The following is a 24,229-nucleotide window of genomic DNA, read 5'->3' as shown; positions in this document are numbered from 1 at the left end:
CAATATACAAGGTAGAAAGCAAAATTACCCTGCGGTTAAATCCCAGGAAATAATCACTGTTTACAAGATTGTTTATAACTTGACACCTTTTTCTATGCATATATATTTTTTAATTTAATATTACCACAGACTTTTTAAAAAATGAAATATTTCATGACATCTCATACTTAGGTATATAGATCTGTTCTTTAAGGATTGATTAGATATGCTGTAATTCACTCATTCCCCTATCAGCAGAGTAGGTTGTTTCTAGTTTTTTAAAATAACAGCAATAAATACCCTGTATTTCTGTATACTTACAGTTGCTGAGACTCACATGTCCCCCTTTTAAAATAAGGGTAATCATAAACAATAAATACTATTGTGCTAGTTAAATCAAACTCTAATGGGGTGATTAGGCGAGGGGCACTGAGGAGGGCACTTGACTGGGTATTATATGTTGGCAAATCGAACTTCAATAAAAAAAAATATATTAAAACAAAAAATAAAACTCTGAAAAAGGAATGTATATGTCACTATTCCTCTTCTTCATTCTACCCATTTTCTGAAGTATGGAAAATACCAAGTTACTTCCTAATAACTGAAGCTGATGGGTTATAACTGTGCTCCTTACAGATGACTGGTATAGCCTGGACTGTGCCGACACCTGTGGGAGAGGCTGTGTCTCCCAGTGCAGGTCTGGGAAGTGATCCCCCCATGATGAACTGGGAGAGGATTACAGACAGGCTGAAAACTGCTTTTCCACAACAAACCAGGTACCTTAATTTTTATTTAGTTGTGAGTACAGATTAATACTTTACAGTTTCCATAACCATAATTAGGGCAACGAAACAAACATAAATATATTTCCTTACTGTGGCCTTGGTAAGGAAAATGAAATTTAAAGGAATAGTGTTCAATATAAATGCTAAACCTCTTCACTAAATTTAATAAATGAGCAAACCTAAATTTAAAAACCTATTCTTTCATAACTTAAGACCAATAAAAGTACAACTAGTTATAAACCTATCCAATTTTAATGCCACAAACTGTAATGATTATCTTAATAACCTCTTTCCAAAGTGAATTTTAGGTTGATTGTAGGCTATATAAGCCCAAACATCAGGTTTTACTCTCCTCTTTCCTTAATTTTATTAAGGGCTCTTAGTTTTTGTTAGAGAACATAGTTAAATGCAAGAAATGGTTTTAGTGTGCTTTTCACAGTGCTGACTTTGGCAGAAAGCTTTTTTTTTTTTTTTCGCTTTAAGTTTTTAACCAGTATTTTCATTTGAAGCCTAATATTTTTATTTAAAAACATTGTTATGCTTCAGGATTAGATTGTGGGTTTATAAGTATGAATAGATAATGATAGTGAATAGATAATGAAAATAGAACTGTAATAGAGTTGTTGTATAAAATGAATAGTAAATCAAAGGTAGTTTGTTAGGCTGATGACCTGACACTTCATTTGGGAAAGAAAATATTTCATCCTGGTCTGTCCTACCAAAAATATATTTAGAGGCCCTGGGTCTGTGGACTATGGGAATTGAAAAAGAACATATTAACTGTGTGATAAAAAAAAACAGAGGGGTGCCTGAGTGGTTCAGTTGGTTGAGCATCTGCCTTCAGTTGGGGGTCATGGTCCCAGGGTCCTGGGATCTGGCCCACATTGGGCTCCCTGCTGCATGGGGAGTCTGCTTCTTCGTCTCCCACCCCCACCTGCTTGTGTGCTCGCTCTTGCACGCTTTCTCTCTCTCAAATAAAAAAAGTCAAAGTCTTAAAAAGAAAAAAAAAAAACTAGGAATATTTAATGTGTCTTAATTTAGCTTCACTGTTCTGTGTAATCTTTGTTTTGAGTTTTACAACAGTAAAATTAACACAGAAGAGAGACAGACCTATAGTAATATAGTTAAAAAGGAGCATTTTAGTCCTGAGTAAAAGCTATTGGAGACACGATATAAAGAGCTCAGTTACATAGTAAGAGGTAACAAATTCAATTTTCATACAAGCTTTCAAAAACAAAATCTGTTTTTGGAAAGAATATTAAACTTTAGTAGTTTTTGTTTTGGTAAAAGATAAATATAAATAGACTTTAGCTCAGAGATCTATCTAAAGGGCCACATCTATATCCTGCTACATATAAATCCTAGAATAGGATTTTGTATCTTGTGGGCACGGGGCGCGCCCCAAGGCAGTAGGAAAAATAACCACTGCTCTTTCTTTGATCTCTTCCAGAAAGGAGCTTACAGATTTCTTACGGAAATTGAAGGACATTCATGGAAAGTCCTTATCTGGACTGACATTTGATGAAATTGTGTATAAGATTTCCCAATTTATTGATCCCAAAAGATCACAGGTAAAAACAAAATGCTCTCTGCCCTTCTGTGTAGTAGTAAGTGGTTTTAATCATCTTTATGTCTATAAATCAATAACCTATTATATTAAATTGTCCATTAACAATTCAACTTAAATTTAACAAATGATATAGGAAGTCTTTTTGAAGTACTACCTGATGATTCTAGAATAAAACTGATCTTGAAATTTATCCTAGGTTGCTTTGACTCTTAAGGAAGACTTTTTTCTCATTTTTGTAAAGACTTGTTTTAATTAAAAGCATATACAGTCATGTTGTATACTCAGAGCCAGGGGAAGAAACAAGTAATGTTGCTAACATTTTGTATCAAGATTTCTCATGAGTCTAATTGACCTTTACCCTTTTGCTGATTCTTAACTGTACTTCATTTTCTGTGCTATTCTGTTCTTCCTGTTTTAGAACACTTGAAAAAAAATACAATATTCTTGTTTTCAGAGTCAAGGAAAATCTATGCCAAATGGTAACTGTGTTTCACCTAGCCACACTCCTCCACAATCTAATGCTGCCCAGCCTCCAAAACCAGCCTGGAGGCCCCTCAGTTCACAAGGGCCTGCCTCATGGGAAGGAGCTAATAATTTGGTGAGACTGTTGATTTTAAGTACATTTAAATTTGGGAGAAAAAAATGAGCTGAATTGAACCTTAGTGTATTTTCCCTAGGATGATGATGATGATGAAGAGGAGCCTTGTGTGATCTGTCATGAGAATCTCTCTCCAGAAAACCTCTCTGTTTTGCCTTGTGCTCACAAATTCCACTCTCAGGTAACCCTTTAAACTTACCTTTTAAATATTTTTCCATTAAAACAACTAAGCGAGATTCATGCTGCCTTACTTGAAATCATATACATGTATCATCAGCTATTGCTGTGTCCTGACTTCCACAGAATATAATTCAGGGCTTTAGAGTACCACACAGAAACATTTACACCTGCTTCCCTGTACCTAGCCCCAGTTTGCACTGTGCTTTCTCAGATCTCCATACACCTTACAGGAAAAGAGGAGATAACAATGAGATTGAAATAATATGAAGTGGTTCCCTTGAATAGAACTGGAAGGAATGTTAATTGACATAGCGATTCAGTGGCAGTTTAGCAATAGTGTTCCTTCACCTTGATTGGCTATAAACATATAGTGTCCTTTATTCCCATGTACTGATGGCCTCCTATAAAACATAAGATTTACCTTAATAGTCTGTCCAGGCTCTTGTATTTGCTCTTTAGATGCTCAGGTTTTAGTTTTGATGTTAGAAAAATACAAGACTAGCATATCTTTCATTGATTTTTGGCACTTTATATAGATTAATTCCTGGTGGTGTTGCTGTGCAAATGCTATTGATATACAATTTATGATCCAAGTCTTCTGGTATAAAGATGTAATTTGATCCTGGAAAATACAATCTTACATAAAGTCTCCTCAGGGAAGTGAACAGTAGCTAGCTCATTCAAGCCATATCTGTAAACCATGATTTCAAAGATATGTGATACCTAATACAGAATTATATATTCATTCTACTCTGATATGAAGAAATAGACACAGGCTAATGCCAAAATATCGGGAAAGATACTTAGTCTTTTGAAGTTGTTAAAGTCCTACCCATTTAGAAAATAAATGTTTCATGAAACTTATTACTCTGTGCCATTGCCCATATAATGGAAAGCAGATAACCCATTCAGGTTACTTTTTAGGGTTACAGTTAATATGTAGTTTTTTTTGTGTGTGTTTTTTTTTGTTTTGTTTTGTTTTTAAGATTTTACTTATTTATTCATGAGGCAGAGAGAGAGAGGGAGGCAGAGCAGCAGACTCCCACAGGGAACCTGATGCGGGACTCAATTCCAGGACCCTGGGATCATGACCTGAGCCAAAGGCAGATGCTCAAACCACTGAGCCACCCAGGTGCCCATATAGTGCCTATTCTTAATCTCGTATCTGCCTTGGCTCTCATTATTTATAAAGGTAAAATTGGTTTGTTTTTGGAAAGTTAGTATTCAAGCAAATGATGTAACAGATGGTTCGTACCATCATTGTCACCAAAGAGCCATCATCTAGGGATTTTAAGTTCAAAACACCATAAACACTTGATACAGGGTCTTGGTGACTTTTGTACGTTACCATTTTTTCTGGATTAAAAATAACAATGTATAATAAACTAGAGGAAAAATATGTAGCAGATTCCCTCAGCCTTCTTGTTAAGAAGAGTTGCTAAGTCATCCTGAAAATTGGGGATGGGGAAAGGATCCTAATCACATGAACTTGCTGAAAGGTGTTCTGTTACAAGCTGTATTACTCAGCGAATCACAGAGAAAATGCCATTATTACAGCAATTGGCTTAGCAATTTACTAGATAAGGTAACTTATTATATAGAGTACCAGTTGCCTCTGCTAGGCTAAGTCAGAGAAACTGACATGAATATTTTCGCTCCTTAGTGCATTAGACCTTGGCTGATGCAACAGGGGACATGCCCAACCTGCAGACTCCATGTTTTGTTACCAGAAGAATTTCCGGGTCACCTCAGCCGACACTTGCCCAAGATCTGATCCAAGGGTGTGATTATGCAAAGGAAGTTCAGTTATCAGATTCCAGAATTTAGTTTTGCCTTTTGTTATGAACTGATAGTGTGAGTGTTGTGAAGCAGTGTACTCTTTAGTTTTGTGTAAAAGAAGCTAGCTAATCTCATCAAAGCTGCAGCCAAAGAGGACAGGACAAACCTTCAGGACTTGGAGCGGAAAGGGCTTAAATTTTAAAACTTACATTGTATTTGCCCATATGTTAGTAAGCATTTTCTTCCAATGTAAACATCATTGTTAGACAAGAAAAAAAACATCCTAAGATCTATGCTTTTTCCTTCTTATTCCACTTTTCCTTTACTAGTCCCCAAATATGCTACATTTTAATTTCCTGAAATAAATTTAAGAGGAAAAGTGGAACAGCAAACAAGTAGGAAAATTCCATACATTTTATTGTTTATGTTTTAAAACTGCTTACAAAATACATAATTGAATTATTTAAAACTTGCCCCTATCTTCCCCATTCTTCTCTGGCCTCTTAATATGTGTCCACAAAAAGATTATGAGCTACTTGAGGGTGGGGGCCATATAGTAGTGTGTTGGAGCTTATCTAATAATAGTTTGTGAGAGGTGAATGTTGAAGTTTGAGGAATTTTGTGAGCCAGTGATCAAATTGTTCATAGCTTGAAATCTGCCATAGTGGTAGTATTTACACCATAGAAATTTGTAAATGTTGTAAGTCAGGGCTTCTCTTCCCAAGAACTTGTTAAACATTTACCAGCATACTACTGGGACCATGTCTGATCCTCCTGTGTGTTCTCAATGCCTTGCACAGTAGGTATAGCATAAATATTCCCCAAATCAGGAAATAAAAATGAGTTAATGTGTAAATTAAGTCACTTGCTCAGTTGAATAATTGAGATCTTATGGTCATTTGTAAACATTGTCATTGGACCTTACACTTGATTCTTTTTTCTGCCTTAAAAGTTTATTTTCACTTTGTCATGCTGCAGGGTTTGGGGGACTGTTTGTATGCAGATGCTACTTATGACAAAGTTGATATTGGGCTAAGCTGCTATCTAAAGCTTGTCACTAGGAACTGTTTTTAGAGGTCAAAAACCTATTTTGAAAATAGTGTGTAAATGTTGTAAGTGTTGTACATGTCTGTAGTTAAAAAAATCTGAAGAATTCAGTTATGGTGTAAGATGTTACTTGGTTCATATTTGTTTCCATAAATTATTGAAATAAGTGTTTTGACTCAACTATTTTATCTGTGTATTTCAGTGTAAATGTATCTTGAAGTTACTTTAAATCTCTATTTAAAACTACTTCTATAATTGTATGCTAAATGTTTTCTTCTGTAATGACAATAGATTGGAAAACGTGGAGGAAGATATCCAAAAATGAGGGCAGTCTTCTAGACACTTTTAAAATGCCAAGAATGTCTTGGAATTGAAAAATACAGAAATTATAAGGCCTTTAATGTAATTATCTCGTCTGACACCTTGAGGTCATGGTTCTATGGCAAATTATCTTGTAAAACAACTGTTTCTTAGTTTACAACTACAATTTCACTTCCATGTGGGAAAGATTTTATCTGTGTTTCAATTTAAATGTATCCTGAAACTACTTTAAATCTATTTAAAACATTTATATCTGTTTAATTGTGGGTTTGTTTTTTCTGTCAATAAGTAAGAAAATACCCAAGAAGGCATTCATGGAGACTTATAGAATCATAGAATATCCGAGCTTGTAGGGTCTTTAATAATCCTCTAGACTTCACCCTCATAAGTATATTTTGCCTACGATCATATCTTGGGTCTGAGAATAAGACCTGAGGACTCAACACAGTAGCTGATATGTAGTGAGAATGTAGTAGGTAGGATTGTACTTTTGAAAGTCATGTCCAATTCTACAGATCCATAGTCATAGCTACAGAATAGCATTTTGGGATTTGAATGCAAATCTTCTGTCCCTTAGCTAGTGTTCTCTTCTAGTACTTCAGGGCTGTATCCCCATTTTGGGTTGACTGTGCAAACAAGAAAAGTAGTTTTTCCTTCCTTGTAAATATTTGTCAAAATGAAAGATGGTAAACCAACTGATTTTTTTTTTGGACTAGGAACATGATATTGAGTGTCTAAATATATAATAGTCTGCTGACTTTCCCTTCAGATTCTTGATTTGCTTAGGATGGTTCCAATTAATGTTCATCGTTTTGACATAATAGTGCTCCCTTTCATTCTCAGCAGTGCCCCAGCCTTGACGATAAATTATATTTTATGGTTAATTCAGAGAAGGTAGGCTTATTTTTACTAAATTCAAATTTAGCAAGAATCTTCTACATTTATAAAATGTTCCTGGGATGCTTTATCAGATAGTCTCTTAGATAAGACTTCCAGAACTACAGTAGCTAAGGAATATTCTGGTGTATAGCCAGATGACAATAACAAGATACAGGATTTCTGATTTTCTTGAGTAGGCAGTTTTCAGAATTATTGGACTCCTGTTACGTATGGATCCTGGACCACATCACATTTACCTGTTTATAAATGATACATATTCCAAGAGTCTATGTAGGAATCTGTGTTTGGCATGAGCACAACGTTGGTGTAGAAGAAAGTGGCTTTCTCAGGCAGATCTGTGTTTGAATTGTCGAACTCCCACCTTTTACATGTTGTGCAATCATGAACAAAATACTTTTCTCAACCAAAACTTCTATAAAATAGGGAAAAGACTACTTGCTTGAGTTAGTGTTCTTAAATGAACATTTATTAGTCTTAATTCCCAAAGTACCAAACCTTCTATTTAGTCAATCAACGTGTTGGAATTTACTCCTTGATAAAATTCTTAAACGTTTTTTATCTTCAACTGCCCTTATTAAAATGAATGGAGGAGAGAAAATTCAGGGAAGATGGCAGAGTAGAAGGAACTTGAGCTCACTTCACCCCACAGGCCACTCAGATAGCAGCTATGTCTATGCAACTAACTCTGAAAATGACTTGAAAACCTGCAGAACAGATCTTTCACAGTCAACTGTAGAGAAGAGGCCACATCGAAAAGGGTAAGTAGGAGGGGTGGAGAAACGGTTGGGAACCAAAACCCCTGCAAGACTAACCACAAATGGGAGGGACACCACAAGCATGGAGAAGCAAAAAGGATCAGACCTCACGCCAGACACCCCAGGAACAGGGGACCCACAGTGGGAAGGCAAGTGCTCATAATATGTGGCCTTGAAAACCAATGGGGTTTAATATCAGGAGCTTTTAAAATCAGGGTCTAGCATACTTTTTCCTCTAGCCAGGAAACAAGACATGTGTGAGCCAGTGTTAACACTCTTCCTGTCTTGCTAGCATTGCTTGCATGCTTTGCCCCTGGGTTTCTCCACAGACTCACCCCATCTAACCTACCTTCCTCCGTAGGCATCCTGCATCCACCACTGACCAGGACCAGCAACACTCCACAAAGTGACTCCTACCATGTGCAGAGGGGAAGATAACTCCACCAGTGTGCCCACAGTTTCACCAACTGAGCCTCTTAGCTGGCTGCACAGGAAGCAAGCTCAGCCACTTTTGGCTCCTGCAGCTGCCTAGTCTGACCACAGCCCACCAATGAAAGTCTCTCAGTTGGCCTTGCAAGGAGCAAGTCCTGCTGTTGGGTGTGCCAGCAGTTGGCAGAGAGGCTAATTGCAGTCAGTTACACTGATTGCTAATCCTTCCCAACATAGTGGCCTTGACAGGCATCTCATCAGCACAAGGACCAAACAATGCCCAGTGTGCCCAGAGCAGTCATTGGGTCATTGCAGCGGGCTGAGATAAAGACTAAAGTAGCCTAGCCACAAAAGCTGTACATAAGCAGCCCACATAAGAGATATCCCTGCCATGCTTGGTTTGGTGACTAGGGATGATTGTGCCATAGGGCACCACATGGCCTCTTCTACACAAGGCCGCTCCTTTCAAGACAAGGAGATGGAGCTGATCTAATACATAGAAACAAGGTTAAGCAAAATGAGAGAGATGAATATGTGCCAATTGAAAGAATAAGACAATATCAGAGAAAAAGAACAAAATGAAACTGAAAGAAGCAATATGCCTGATAAAGCCATTAAAAGTAATGGTCATAGTCAATGGACTTAAGAATGGATAAACTCAGTGAGAACTTCCACAAATAAGTAGAAAAACAAATGAAGAACTCAATAACAAATTAAAATTGCACTAGAGGGAATAACAGCAAATTAGAATATGTAGAAGAATGAATCAGGATTCTGGAAGACAGGGTAATAGAAAACCACCAAGCTGACAGCATAAAGAAAAAGAAATTAAAAATGGGAATAGATTAAGGGACCTCTGCAATATCATTATGCATAATATTTGTGTTCTAGGGATCACAGAAAAAGAAGAAAGAGGAAGGGGCAGATAACTTTTTTAAAGAATACTAGAAACTAATCTGGGGAAGGAAACATATCCACATTCAGGAATCGCAGAGATCCCTAAACAAGATGAAAGCTGGAAGTCCACACCAAGAGACAAAATAATTGAAATTGCAAAAAGTAATCATAAAGAGGGAATTTTTAAAGTCAAAAGAGAAAACAGTTATATACAAAGGAAAACCCATAATACTAGCCAACTTCTCAGCAGAAACTTTGAAGGCCAGAAGAGAGTAGCATGATATAGTCAAGGTGTGAAAGCAAAAAAAAAAAACCAAACAAACAAAAAAAAACCCTGTAACTAAGAACACTCTACCCAGCAAGGTTATCATTCAAAATAGGAGAGAAACTTTCAAAGAAAGGGGTTCATCACCACTAAACTAGCCTTATAAGAAATGTTAAAGGGAGTTGAGTAGAGAGAAAAGGCCATAATCAGGACTAAAAAAAGGTGAAAGGAAAAAATGTAATGACTGAAAGCAAACATGTAAAAGAAGTTTAATCACTTCTAAAGCCAGTATGGAATTAAAACATAAAAGCAATAAAGTAAATTAAACAAAATAAAAAATATAAAATATGAAAATACATAAAATGTTGAGGGAGAACTAAAAATTTGTGCTTTTAGAATGTTTCCAGCTTAAGAACCATCAACTTAATATAGACTGCTATACACATAAAATGTTATATATGAAGCTATTGGTAACCCCAAATCAAAAACCTATAATAGATACACAAAAATAAAGACAAAGGAATCCAAGCATAATACTAAAGAAATCTACCAAACCATAAGAGAAGAGCAACAGAAGAAGAACAGAAGAGCTACAAAAACAACCAGGAAACAATATGGCAATATAGACCCATTAATAATTACTTTAAATGTAAGTGGACTAAATGCTATAATCAGAAGACATAGGGAGACCAAATGGATAAAACAAAACTGGATGCATCTATGCTCCCTACAGGGTGTTTACTAAAGACCTAAAGACATACAGACTAAAAGTAAAGGGATGAAAAAACATATACGATGCAAACAGAGGGGGGGGAAAAAGAGCCAGGGTAGCAATACTTATATCAGACAAAACAGACCTTAAAATGAAGACTGTAGGAAGAGACAAAAAAGAACACTATATAATAAGGGATCGATATATCAGAGGATGTAACAGTTATAAATAACCTGTGCGTTTAACATAAGAGCACCTAAATACATAAAGCAAATATTAACAGACATAGAGAAAATGACAGTAATTCAATAGTAGGGGATTCATTTACGTGAATACATAAATCAGACAGAAAGTGAAAAAGTGTCTGAATAACACATTAGACCAGATGGACCTACAGAATATCCCATCCAAAAATAGCAAGATACACATTCTTTCCAAGTGTATATGAAACATTTTCCAGGATAGATCACATGTTAGACCACAAAATGTCTCAGTAAATTTAGAAAGATTTCAGTCATATTAAGCATCTTTCCCACCACAATGGCATGAAACTAGAAATCAATTACAAGGAAATCTGGAAAATATAAACACAGAGGCTAAACAAGCTACTAAACAATGGGTTAATAAGAGGAAATGTAGAAAAAATACAAGATAAAATGTAAATGAAAACAATAGATTAAATTTTTGAGATACAGCAAAGCAATTCTAAGGAAAGCTTATCATGATACAGGCCTACCTCAAGAAATAAGAACTCTCAAAACACCTGATCTTACACCTGAAGAGTTAGGAAAAGAAGAATGAACAAAGACCAAGGCCTAGTACAAGGAATAAGAAAGATTAGAGATAAATGAAATAGAGACAAAAAAGAAGAAAGAAAAAGAAAAGATGAAACTAGGAGCTGGTTCTTTGAAAAGATTAAATGAAGAAACCATTAGCCAAACTCATCAAGAAAAAAAAAAAAAAAAGGACTCAAAATCAGAAACGAAGAGAGGAAATATCCAACACCACAAGGAAAAACAAGGAATTCTAAGAGAATATGTCAACAAATTGGACAACCTACAGGAAATGGAAAAATTCTTAGACACATAAAATCTTCCAAAACTAAATCAGGAAGAAACAAAATTTGAACAGACCAATTACCAGTAATAAAATTGAATCAGTAATCAAAAACCAAAGTCACTCATAAGATGGCTTCACAGGTGAATCCTACCAAACACCTAAAGAGTTAATACCTATTCTCTCAAGCTATTCCAAAAATCAAAAGAGGAAGCAAAACTTCCAAATTAATTCTACAATGCTAAAATATCCAAACACCAAAACCAGTCAGAGACACTATTGAAAAACACCCACCCCCCCCCCAAAAAAAACACTAAAGGCCAGTATCTATTAAAGCATAGATGCATGAATCTTCAGCAAAAAAGTATCAACTGAATTCAGCAATACTTTTTAAAAATCATTCCCACAAGTAGGATTTATTCCAGGGATGCAAGAGTGGTTCACTATTCACAAATTAACTGATGTATTACATCACATTAACAAGAGAAAGAATAAAAACTATGATCAGGGCTCCCTGGGTGGCGCAGCGGTTTGGCGCCTGCCTTTGGCCCAGGGCACGATCCTGGAGACCCGGGATCAAATCCCACGTCGGGCTCCCGGTGCATGGAGCCTGCTTCTCCCTCTGCCTGTGTCTCTGCCTCTCTCTCTCTCTCTCTCTCTCTCTCTCTCTCTCTCTCTGTGACTATCATAAATAAATTAAAAAAAAACTGTATGATCATGTCAATAGATACAGTAAAAGCGTGTGACAAAATACAACATTCTTTCATGATGAAATTTCCCAACACAGTGGGTTTAGAGGAAACATAATGAAGGCCATATATGAAAAATCCACAGTTAGTGTCATACCCAATGATGAAAGCCTGAAAGTATTTCCTCTATGAACTGGAGCAAGAAAAGGGTGTCCAATCATTCTCACCACTTTTATTCAACATAGCACTAGAAGTCCTAGCTGTGGCAATCAGACAAGAAAAATAAAAGGCATCCAAATAAAAAAAAAAAAAAAAGTAAAACTGTCACTGTTTGCAAATGACATGATACTCCAATTAGAAAACCCTAAAGACCACTAGAAAAACTACTAGAATAAAAGTATTCAGTAAATTTGCAGAATATAAAATTAACGTACAGAATTGTAGCAGAAAAATTAAAATCCCATTTGAAGTTACACCAAAAAGAATAAAATACCTAGGAGTAAACTTAACCAAGGAGGTGAAAGACTTGTACTCTGAAAGCCATAAAACATTGATGAAAAAATTGAAGATGACACAAACGAATGGAAATATATTCCATGCCAGTGGATTAAGAGAATATTGTGAAAATATCCACATTTTTTTTACAACTTGCTCAACCTTTGTAATATTTCATCATAAAAATCAAGAAATGTACATATAATTCTTTACACTTAGAGTCAAGTGTAAGTTTCTTACAGGCATAGATCCAGAAAATGCAAAAGGAATATTTAGCATAAATACAATGAAAAGAAAGTTGGGATCAGACTGATATTTCCATTTGGACCACAGTAGTTTACACAAAAGAAAATGTACATTCATTTTAGATTTTCCAGAGTTCATTTAATTTGGTTTTATCCATACAGAGGATAGGTACTGAGATCTGCTATCTGAACTAAGTAACCTGACCCCTGTGGAAACTTCTGTGTGTACAAACGTATCTACTCTAGCACAAGCAGCACCTGAAGTGTTTTACCCCCACTTCATTCCTTTCCTCTTTTAACTTGAACCAAACCAAACCAAATAAATCCTAGAATGGGGTCAGCTGGAAATAATATGGTTAGAAATATTCACTCTGCTAATCAGAAACAACACTGCATCTTTAGAAAATCCAAACACCTTTTTTTCCCCCCATATTCAGAACCATTAAACCATCCAAGCAGAATAAATAACTCACATTCTGAGTTAAACCAAGTCTGATTTCAGGGATCTTTAAAGATTTGCCTGTTTTCCCCTCAGAATCTGCAATGTTGGAAAATTTAGTATACTTAAATCCTATTGAGATGAAAATAAAAGTTAACAGTCACAAAATGACAGTGAAATACTCCCATATCAGACATCATGGCATTTCAAAACTGGATAGTGATGGAAAAAAAAAAAAAGAGAGAACAGAAAAGGCATTCAAGTCCGAATAGGAAAAAATACAAACCAATCTACAGATTCAATGCAATCTTGATTAAAACAGCATCCGCACTTCCCACAGAACCAAAATAATACAAAAATTTCTATGGAGCCAAAAGACCCCCCAAATAGCCAAAGCAATATTAAGAGAGAAAAACAACACTAGAAGTATCACAATCCTAGACTTCAAGATATATACTACAAAAGCTATAATAATTAAAGCAATATGGCACAAAAATAAACACATAGATCAATAGAATAGGAAACCCAGAAATAAGCCCACATTTTACATGCTCAATTTACAACAAAGGAGGCAAGAACACACTGGGGGAAAAGCCTCTTCAATAAATGGTGTAGGGAAAACTGGATAGCTACATGCAAAAGAATGAAACTGGACCACTTCCTTACACCCTACACAAAAATAAACTCAAAGACCTAAGTGTGAGACCTGAAACCGTAAAACTTCTAGAAGGAAATATATACAGTAATCTCTTTGACATCAGCCTTAGCAACATTTTTCTAGACATATCTCCAGGCAAAGGAAACAAAAGCTACAAAAATACTGAACTACAACATAATAAAGTTTTCATAGCTAAGGAAACTTAACAAAATGAAAAGGCAACCTACTGAATGAGAGATCTTCACAACTAATATATCTGATAAGGGGTTAATATCCAAAATATATAAAGAGCATATACAACTTGATAACTAAAAGTAATTTGATCAAAAAATGGTCAGAGGATCTGAATAGACATTTTTCCACAGAAATACAGATGGCCAACAGACCCACAATATGATGCTCAACATCACTAAATATCAGGGAAATACAAATCAAAACCACAATGAGATGTCACCTTATACATGTCAGGATAGCTATTGTCAAAAAGACCAGAAATAACATGTAGGTGAGGATGTGGAAAAAAAGAAAATGTTGTGCACTGTTGGTAGGAATGTAAATTGGTACATCCACTGTGGAAAACAGTATGGAGATTTCTCAAAATATTAAAAACAAATGCCATATGATCCAGTAATTTCTCTGAGTATTTACCCAAAGAATACAAAAACACTAATTTGAAAAGATATATGCACCCCTATGTTTATTGCAGCATTATTTATGATAGCCAAGAAAAGGATATAGGTAAATAGATAAATGTGTGTGCACGTGCACAGAAATACTACTCAGCCATAAAAAAGAATGAGATCTTGCCCTTTTGACAACATGAATGGACCTATAGAGGATTACCTAAGTGAAACAAGTCAGACTGAAAAAGACATACCATATGATTTCATTTATGTGTGGATCTAAAACAAAACCAATGAATCAACAAAATGAGACTCTTAAATACAGAGAACAAATTGGTGGCTGCCCAAGAGGAGGGGGCTGAGTGAAATAAAGGAGATTTAAGAGACAAATTTCCAGCTATAAAATAAGTGTCATAGAGGTGAAAGGTACAGCATAGGAGATACAGTTAATAATATTGTAATAATATTGTAATAATATTGTATGGTGACAGTGACTGCATTGATTATGGTGGGTATTTAGTAATGAATAGAATTTTTTTTAAGATTTTTATTCTTGAGAGACAGAGAGAGAGAGAGAGAGAGAGGCAGAGACATAGGCAGAGGGAGAAGCAGGCTCCATGCAGGGAGCCTGACGTGGGACTCGATCCCGGGTCTCCAGGACCACGCCCTGGGCTGAATGCAGCACTAAACCGCTGAGCCACCGGGGCTGCCCTAGTAATGAATAGAATTCTTGAATCAGTGTTGTACTCCTGAAACATACAATATTGTTTTAATTACACCAATAAAAATTATAAAACAAAGGGAGGAGATAATATAATTATTAGTCCTACTTCCAGGCCTAGGCGGTGACCACAGAATTCTAGATCTCACCCATAGTTGACTGGCTGTACATCAGACTGGCTAGACTCACCATCAATGTCCAGACTATTGCCCAAGTTCTATACAAGTTCTAGGTGAACCTAAATGAGCTAAAGTATGGTTGGCAGGTCAAGCCTTACACCCTTATGAGCATACTTGCCAGCCTCCTCTCTGAAAAAGGTTTGGCCAGTACTACACTTTGGGTTGGTCCCAAGGGTCTTTAAGCCCTTCATTGCTCTCTGTATCTATCTCATCTACTGCCCCATGATGACTGAGGACTTTGTGGACAGCAGCAAGTGCAATAAACAAATGTAAAGGGTGTAGGAGTCCTGAGCAAAACATGAATCCAGAGCACCTGTTTGAAACCGTATCACAAGCCATGCTGAATGCTGTGGACCAGGATGCAATGTGAAGCATGAGAATCGTTGTTCACATTTGTCCTTTTGAAAAGGACAATCACCACCAGGAGACTGAAAGTCCAAAGGGACTTATTTTCAGTCCCCAGGGGCCATTCAAAATAGGTTTTCTTTTACACACACACAAAACCACTTACTTTACATTACACGTGAAAATCAACTCAAAATGATTAAATACTTGAAGACTTGAAACCCAAAAACTTAAGAAAACAAAGGCAGTAAGCTTCTTGACATTGATTTCAATGAATTTTTTTAATCTGACAGTAAAAGCAAAGGCAACAAAGTAAAAACAAGTGGGACCACATCAAAGTAAAACCTGTACAAAGCAAGGGAAACTATCAGTGAAATGAAAAGACAACAAATTAAATGAGAGAAGATATTTGCAAACCTCATATCTGAAAATAAACTACTATCCAAAACATATAAAGAACTTGTACATATAAAGAACTTCTACAACTCAACAACAAAATGCAAACAATTAAAAAATGGGCAGAGGATCTGAATAGACATTTTTCCAAAGAAAACATACAAATGGCCAAACAGGTACGTGAAGATATACAGTAAACATCACTAATCATCAGAGAAATGCCAATCAAAAATCACAGATATTTCACACATGTAGAAATGATTAGTATCAGAAAGACAAGAAATAAGTGCTGGCATTCTTGTAGAGAAAAGAGAAGTCTTGGGCACTGTTGGTAGGAATGTAAATTGGTGCAAACACTATGTAAAACAGTGTGGAAGTTCTTGAAAAAATTCAAAGTAGAAACTACTATATGATCCAGCAATTGCACTCTGGGCATTTATCCTAAGAAAATGAAAACACTGATCTGAAAAGATATATACATCCCATGTTCATTGAAGTGTTATTTACAATAGCCAAGACACAGAAACAACCTAAGTGTCCACCAACAGATGAATTAATAAAGAAGAGGTAATACACACATAAACAATGAAATATAACTCAGCTATTAAGAAGAATGAAATCTTGGCACTTGTGACAAAATAAATGGACCTTGAAGGCATTATGCTACATGAAATTAGAGAAAGATGAGTACTGTATGATCTCTCTTATGTGGAATCTTAAACAAGAAAACAATCTCATAGGTACAGAGAACAGACTGGTAGTCCCATGTGTGTATGGCATGGAAGCAGCGGGGGGGGGGGGGAAGGGGTGTCAGAATGCATAAAGGTGGTCAAAAGGTATAAATTTCATTACAAAATAAGTCATGAAGATATAATGTACAGCCTGATAGCTATAGTTAAACTACATTACATATTAGTAAGTTGCTAAGAGAGAACTTGAAAGTTCTCATGAGAAAAAATTGTAACTATTAATGGTGACAGATGTTAACTAGACTTACTGTGATGACCATTTCACAAAATATACAAATATCAAATCATCACATTGTATGCCTGAAAACTAATATGTCAATTATATTTCAATAGAAAAATGTTAAAATTTTCTTTTAAAAGAGGAAGGGAGAAGGGAATATAACCATTACTTATACTTCCAGTTTTGCATAACAGTAGAATGTTAAGAAGTAATTTTATTACATGAAATATTATAACCCATTCAATTAATCCATTTGAACTATATGAACTTTATTACTTTTTAATACTTCCTAGCAAGGTTGAAAAACTGACAATAAGCTAGGAAACTAAAAATTTTGAAGGCTGTAGGAAAGATGCTGTTTCCACTTAGGAGATCAGAATGCTGAGAAAGTGGTTTACTCAAGGTTGTACAACTATTCAACAGTAGGGCATGACTCTAATCTAGATTCCTGACATCAAAGTTTGCCCCCTCCTTTTCAAAGTGGGCTCCACACTCAGCATGGAGCCCAATTCAGAGCTTGAACTCAGGACCCTAAGATCAGGACCTGAGCTGAAATCAAGAGTTGGATGCTTAACCGACTGATCCACCCAGCCAAATTCCTTTTTGAAAAACAAATAGCCAGAATAAATCACATATTAGGTCACAAAAACAACTCTCGATAAATTTAATATTAAAATCTTATTTTTTTTTCTGACCACAACAGTATAAAACTAGGAATCAGCTATAAGAGGAAAGCTGAGAAAAAAAGAAAAAACCACAAGCAGAAACTAGACAACATGCTACTAAACAATCGATTCTATAAAGAAATCAAAGAGAAAATAACATACCATGAGACAAAAGTGAAAACAATACTCCAAAATCTTTTGGACATACCAAAAGCAATTATAAGAGGGAAATTTATAGCAATACGGGTCCACCATAAATAACAAAAATCTCAAACAATCTAATATTACATCTAAAGGAACTAGAGAAAGATCAAAGACCAAAGTTAGTAGAAGGAAGAGAATAATAAAGATCAAAATGGAAATGAATGAAATAAATATTTAAAAAGTAGAAAGATTAATGAAATGGAGAGTTGGTTTTTCAAAAAGATGAAATTGATAAACCTTCAGCTAGACGAGAGAGAGAGGAGAGAGAGAGAGATGGCCCAAATACAGTTAGAAATGGAAGGGAAGTTACAATTGATATCACAGAAATACAAAAGATAATTTAAAAACTAAACAATTACATGTTAACAAATTGGAAAACCTAGAAGAAATGGATAGATTCTTAAAAACATAAAATCTCCCAAGGCTAAATCAGGAGGAAATAGAAATTTTGAACAGACCGATTACTAGTAATGAAATTGAATCAGTAATCAAAAAACTCCCAAATTGGAGTCCAGGACCAGATAGCTACACAGGTGAATACTACCAAACATTTAAAGAAGAGTTAATACCTATCCTCTCAAACTATCTCAAAAAAGTTGAAGAGGAAGGAATGCTTCCAAGCTCATTTTACAAGGCTAAAATGATACCTAAACCAGAGAAAGACCATACAAAAACAACTAAACTAAACATTGTAGGTCATTATCCCTGATTAACAAAAATGCAAAAATTGGACACAAAATATTAGCAAATGGAATTCAACAATACATTAAATGGATCATACTCCATGACCAAGTGATATTTATTCCAGGGATGCAAAGGTGGTTCAATATCTGCAAGTCAATGAATGTGGTACACCATTTTAACAAAATGAAGAACGACAGTCATATGATCATCTAAATAAAAGCAGAAAAAGTATTTGACAAAGTACAACATCCATTCATGATAAAAATCTCAACAAAGTGGATATAGAAGGAGTGTATCTCAACATAATAAAGACTATATATGACAAACCCACAGCTAACATAATCAATGAAGAGTTGAAAGCTTTTCCTGTAAGATCAGGAATAAGATAAAGATGTCCACTCTCACCTGTTTATTCACAGCTGTTAGCTAGAAAAAAATAAATAAATAAAAAGCATCCAAATTGGAAAGGAAAAAGTAGAACTCTCATTATTAGCAGATGAGAGGATACTATATATACATATATGTATATGTATATATATCCCTATATATATGGATTCTACCAAAAACTGTTAGGACTATTAAATGAATTCATCAAAGGTACAGGATACAAAAATCAACATATTGGAAACTTGTTGCATTTCTACACACTAATAGTAAACTATCAGAAAATGAAATAAAGGAAACAGACCGTTAACAATCATATCAAAGGGAATACCTAGGAATAAATTTAACCAAGAAGGTAAAAGATCTGTATTCTGCAACTAAAAATACTGATAAAAGAAATTGAAGATAACATAAATGAATTGTAAGATATACTGTATTTGAGACACCTAGGTGGCTCAGTGGTTGGGTGTCTTGCCTTTGGGGTCCTGGGATTGAGTCTTGCATCAGACTCCCCATGAGGAACCTGCTTCTCCCTCTGCCTGCGTCTCTGCCTCTCTCTCCCTGTCTCTCATGAATAAACAAAATCTTAAAAGATACAGTGTGTTCATGGATTAAAAGAATATTGTTAAAATGTCCATACTACCTAAAGCAATCTACAGATTCAGCGTAATCTCTATCAAAATATCAATGGCGTTTTTCCCCAGAAGTAAGGCAAATAATCCTAAAATTTGTATGGAACAACAAAAGACCTCAAATACCCAAAAAATGTTGAGAAAAAACAAAGCTGGGACGCTTGGGTGGCTCAGCAGTTTAGCACCTGCCAGGGTGTGATCCTGGAGTCCCAGGATTGAGTCCCACATCAGGCTCCCTGCATGGAGCCTGCTTCTCCCTCTGCCTATATCTCTGCCTCTCTCTGTCTCTCTCATGAATAAATAAATAAAATCTAAAAAAAAAAAAAAAGAAAAAAGAAAAAAGCCAAAGCCTAAAGTGTTTGCTCCTGGATTTAAAACTTATTAAAAAGCTATAGTAATGATACTGGCACAAAAACAGATACATAGATTAATGGAATAGATAGAAAGCCCAGAAATAAATTCATGCTTATATAGTCAATAAATCTATAATACTGGAGGCAAGAATATACAATAAGGTAAAGACAATCTCTTAATGGCACTGGGAAAACTGGACAGCTACATTCAAAAGAACAAAACTGGACCATTTTCTTATACCATATACAAAAAGAAATCAAAATGGATTAAAGACTAAAATATAAGATCTGAAAACACAAAACCCCTAGAAGAAAACTTAGGCAGGGGCATCTGGGTGGTCAGTTAAGTATCCAACCCTTGATTTTGGCTCAGGCCATTATCTCAGGGTCATGAGATTGAGCCTTGTTTCAGGCTCCATGCTGGCTCCATAGAGCTAGCTTGAGATTCTCTGTGTGCCCCCTCACTCTCTCTTTTTCTCTCAAATAAAACTCAAAAAAAGAAAAAGAAAAACCTACAGAGTAAGCTCTTTGACATTTGTCTTCGTGGTATTTTTAGATCGGCCTCTATAGGCAAGGACAATAAAAGCAAAAATAAACAACTACATTGACCTAAAAATAAAAATGCTTTGCACAGTGAGGGAAACCTTCTCCCAAAATGAATGCGAGAAAATATTTGCATAGGATATCTCTTATAAGGGGTTCACGTCCCAAAAAATCTAAAAACTCATAAAGGGGTACGTTGGTAGCTAAGTTGGTTAAGCGTCAGACTCTTGGCTTCAGCTTCGGTCATGATCTCATGATCATGGAATCGAGCTCTCTCAGGCCCTATACTCAACATGGAATCTGCTTCAGATTCTTATTCCCTCCCCCTCTGGTCCTCCCTCTGTTCATCCATGCTCTCTCTCTAAATAAAATCTTTTTTAAAAACTGCATAAAACTCAATATAAAAATTTTAATTAAAAAATGGGCAGAGGACCTGAATAGACATTTTTGCAAAGACCTGTAGATGGCCAACTGGCACATGAAAAGCTCCTCAACATCACTAATCATCAGGAAAATGCATATCAAAAATCACAATGATGTGTGGCTGGGTGACTCAGTGGTTGAGCGTCTCTGGCTTGGGTTGTGATCCTGGGGTCCCAGGATTGAGTCCTGCAATGGGTTCTCTCTTTGTCTATGTCTCTGCCTCTCTCTCTGGGTCTCTCATGAAAAAAAATACATAATTTTTTTTTTAATCAGAATGAGATATCACCTTATACCTGTCAAAATGGTCACTATCAAAAAAGACAAGAAATAACAAATGTTGGTGAGGATGTGAAAATGAATGATAACTACACATATGTGGTGACCATTTCTTAATGTACATAAATATGTCATTATGTTGTACACCTGAAACTAATATAAAATTGTATATTAATATATACATACACATACATAAGTACTGACTACTCAAAAATCCCAGGTTGTTTCTTTGGGTAAGCACAGAAGTAAGACAACTTTAGAACATTATTATCAGAGGGAGTCATTATTCTAACTCAGAATAAAGCCACAATTACAGTATTCTTACTTCAAAGTTGGTGGTGTTTTATCAGCCCTTTTGAAAGGCAATGTACAAATGTTTCACCTTTTAATTTCAAACATCATGTTGCTATTTATTTACATGTCTCCATGGAGTTGTACTATTTTCTTAAACCTTAAATTCTTTCTTAGAATTAGTTGTACTAATTTCTTAAAATTTCTTGGTTGGAAATTTTACAACCACTATTAGGATTCCAATATTACAATAACACACTTCTGCAGTGTGAATAATCTGTCAATGTACTTTCTGAGCTCAGAGAAAATAGCAATGGTGTAAGAAACTAGCATCATAAGCCTTGATTTTGGTCTTGAAACACAAAAATATGACAAAGGGGAAGGCTGATTTTAAGCTGTAGTTATGAAGTTTACATTATTTCAGTCCCCCAAAAAAACCTTTGTTTTCATGCTAAAAACATATGACAAAGGCCATTTTTCTGCAACTAAAGGTGATTCACTTTAATTGTAGTTTCAATGGAGAGTATATTGTTTTAATAAATTATGAACACATTTACAAAATTATCAGATCATTACAAAATCAGATCATTACAAAATAAACCTAAACAGAAGTTCAAAACCAACATATATTTTTGGATATATTTTTTTAGATAGCCAGTGCCTCAGTCTGTTCTCAGTCTAGAGTTGACAAGGTCCTTTAGGGCATGACAACAGTGAAGGTCGTTACATTGGATCATGGTCAGCATTAGTGTTTACTGCATGTTAGATGAGAGTACTGTTTTTGGCTTTGAGTATATCAAGAGGCATAGGACAAGGTCTGGCTGGAAGTAATTGAGTCTTAAGTAGAGAGCAAGCGTCTCAACTTCTCAAAGATGGCTAGTGTAATGCAACATATATTTGGTGCTAAATGAATGACACAGACAAGTGCTATTATAAGAGTCTGATCATTGTGAGCTGGGGGAATTAAGAGTTTCTCACTGAAAATGGAGAAATTAATTCTCTCTTGCTGATTTTCAATCCTATTAGGACCTTACCCTAAAGGAGTACCTTAGGTACTCTCTACATGGAACATTCTTTCCTTAGGCTACATGTTTCACTCTTGGGCTCTTTCAGTTCCCTGCTCAAATGTGACTCAGAGTAGCTTTTCTTGACTACCATGATGAAAACAGACCTCTACCACAGATACCTTTTCCCCCTTTTTATCTGAAATTCATTTGTTTAGTTGTCTTTTTCACAATGTAAGATTCATAAGAACAGAAATCTTGTTTATTATTATTTGTTCATTGCCTAAAACATTATCTACCATAATGTAGGTATTCAGTTAATATTCATTGAGTAAATGGGCCTTGTGAAATCAAATGGAATTTATATAAGAGGACAGAGTAGCCATTCTAGGCAAGGACAATGGCTTGAAAAATAAGTGCAACCCAGAGAGGTCTTTCAGTCATGGTCTATAGATCTGCCTGGAAATGTCAGTAAAACCTGAAATACTTAAAATATCACTGATAGTGCAAATGATTGGGCTTGTGACTATTGTAATAATCCCTAGTTTGTAGCCAGTGAGCCTTTTCCTGGGTCTTCCAGTTATCCCAGAGCATACAGAATAAAACACGTCAAAGAGGACTTGGTTAGATCCATAGAAATAAAATTTTACAAAGGATAAAACAGAAACGGCAGCCCGGGTGGCTCAGTGGTTTAGTACCACCTTCAGCTCAGGGCATGATCCTGGAGTCCCAGGATTGAGTCCCACATTAGGCTTCCTGCAGGGAGCCTGCTTCTCTCTCTGCCTGTGTCTCTGCCTCTCTCTCTCTCTCTCTTTCTCTCTCTCTCTCTCTCTCCCCCCCCCTCATGAATAAATAAATAAATTTTTTTTAAAAAAAGATAAGACAAAAATGTTGATGAGATGTTCAAAACAATCAGCTTATTTTTTAGAATTTCCATGAACAAAACATAAAGACTAAAAATTATGATGAAGATGAACATGAAACCAAGGTATAAATAATGTATTAAGGTTGATTAAAACCTTTTTTTCCAAAACCATATTTTGACAGTTTACTCAGATTTCTCCCCAACTACTGCTTGACAAGTAAGCATCTGCCAATATTCTCTTCCCCACCAGGCCTGAGTAGACAAAAATCCCACAAAATTCCTGAAAAGCCACTGAAGAAATTACAAACTCAACTGCTCTTCATTAATTGTCAGCATCAGTGCTGCATAATCAATGCCAGGAGACCATCCCTGGTCTAGTCTATTTGGGTTAACCAGAGTGCATTTTTTCCTTTGGGACAGGAAGCACACAGGATTTTCTTCGTTTCCTGAATGGTTACAGATCATCAAAGTCTGATTTATGATAGTAAGGGGCAGCCACCACAGAGTGAAGCTACACACCAACTTATAACAGTTTTCACAGATTTTTTACTCAATACTAAACTATTTTAATATTATTTTTTATTAAGAAAGTAATGCATGCTGAATGCAGCAAATTTCAAACTATAGAAACATAGAAGAAAAAAAAATATCACTCATAGTTCCAGCCCCTGGAGTATTTTCTATTCCAACTTTTATGTATATATAATCTTGCTTTAAATCTATATTCAATGTAAAATATCAGTAAACAAAACAGAAATAAAAATTTTAATGACTACTCATTTCCTTGCTCCAGTAAATCTGTTATTGAACTAATTTTTTCTAGTTCTGATCTATATGCAAATGGCTACTGAGGTACAACTGCAGCATCAGTAC

At 35.5% G+C, this 24,229-nt stretch overlaps 1 protein-coding gene and 1 pseudogene across 11 annotated transcripts in view; both read left to right on the top strand.

Annotated features, from left to right (window-relative positions):
* The window catches only part of DZIP3 (DAZ interacting zinc finger protein 3), an 85,503-nt gene extending 78,983 nt beyond the window's left edge, over positions 1-6,520 (top strand). For all 11 annotated transcript variants that reach the window (XM_072811784.1, XM_072811782.1, XM_072811781.1 and 8 more), the window contains 5 exons: positions 616-755; positions 2,215-2,335; positions 2,789-2,932; positions 3,012-3,113; positions 4,776-6,520. In XM_072811784.1, coding sequence (XP_072667885.1) covers positions 616-755; positions 2,215-2,335; positions 2,789-2,932; positions 3,012-3,113; positions 4,776-4,886 — 618 coding nt within the window. In that variant the 3' untranslated portion in view covers positions 4,887-6,520. The remainder of the gene's footprint in view (positions 1-615; positions 756-2,214; positions 2,336-2,788; positions 2,933-3,011; positions 3,114-4,775) is intronic.
* A 6,513-nt stretch (positions 6,521-13,033) lies between these two features.
* Positions 13,034-16,815, top strand: LOC140624780 (proteasome subunit beta type-3 pseudogene; annotated as a pseudogene).
* The last annotated feature ends 7,414 nt before the right edge of the window (positions 16,816-24,229 follow it).

Source organism: Canis lupus, chromosome 35 (genome assembly GCF_048164855.1).
Source record: "Canis lupus baileyi chromosome 35, mCanLup2.hap1, whole genome shotgun sequence".
NCBI classification, from domain to species: Eukaryota; Metazoa; Chordata; class Mammalia; order Carnivora; family Canidae; genus Canis; species Canis lupus.
The sequence above is the reverse complement of the archived record's forward strand: the minus strand, read 5'-3'. Positions and strand labels throughout refer to the sequence as shown.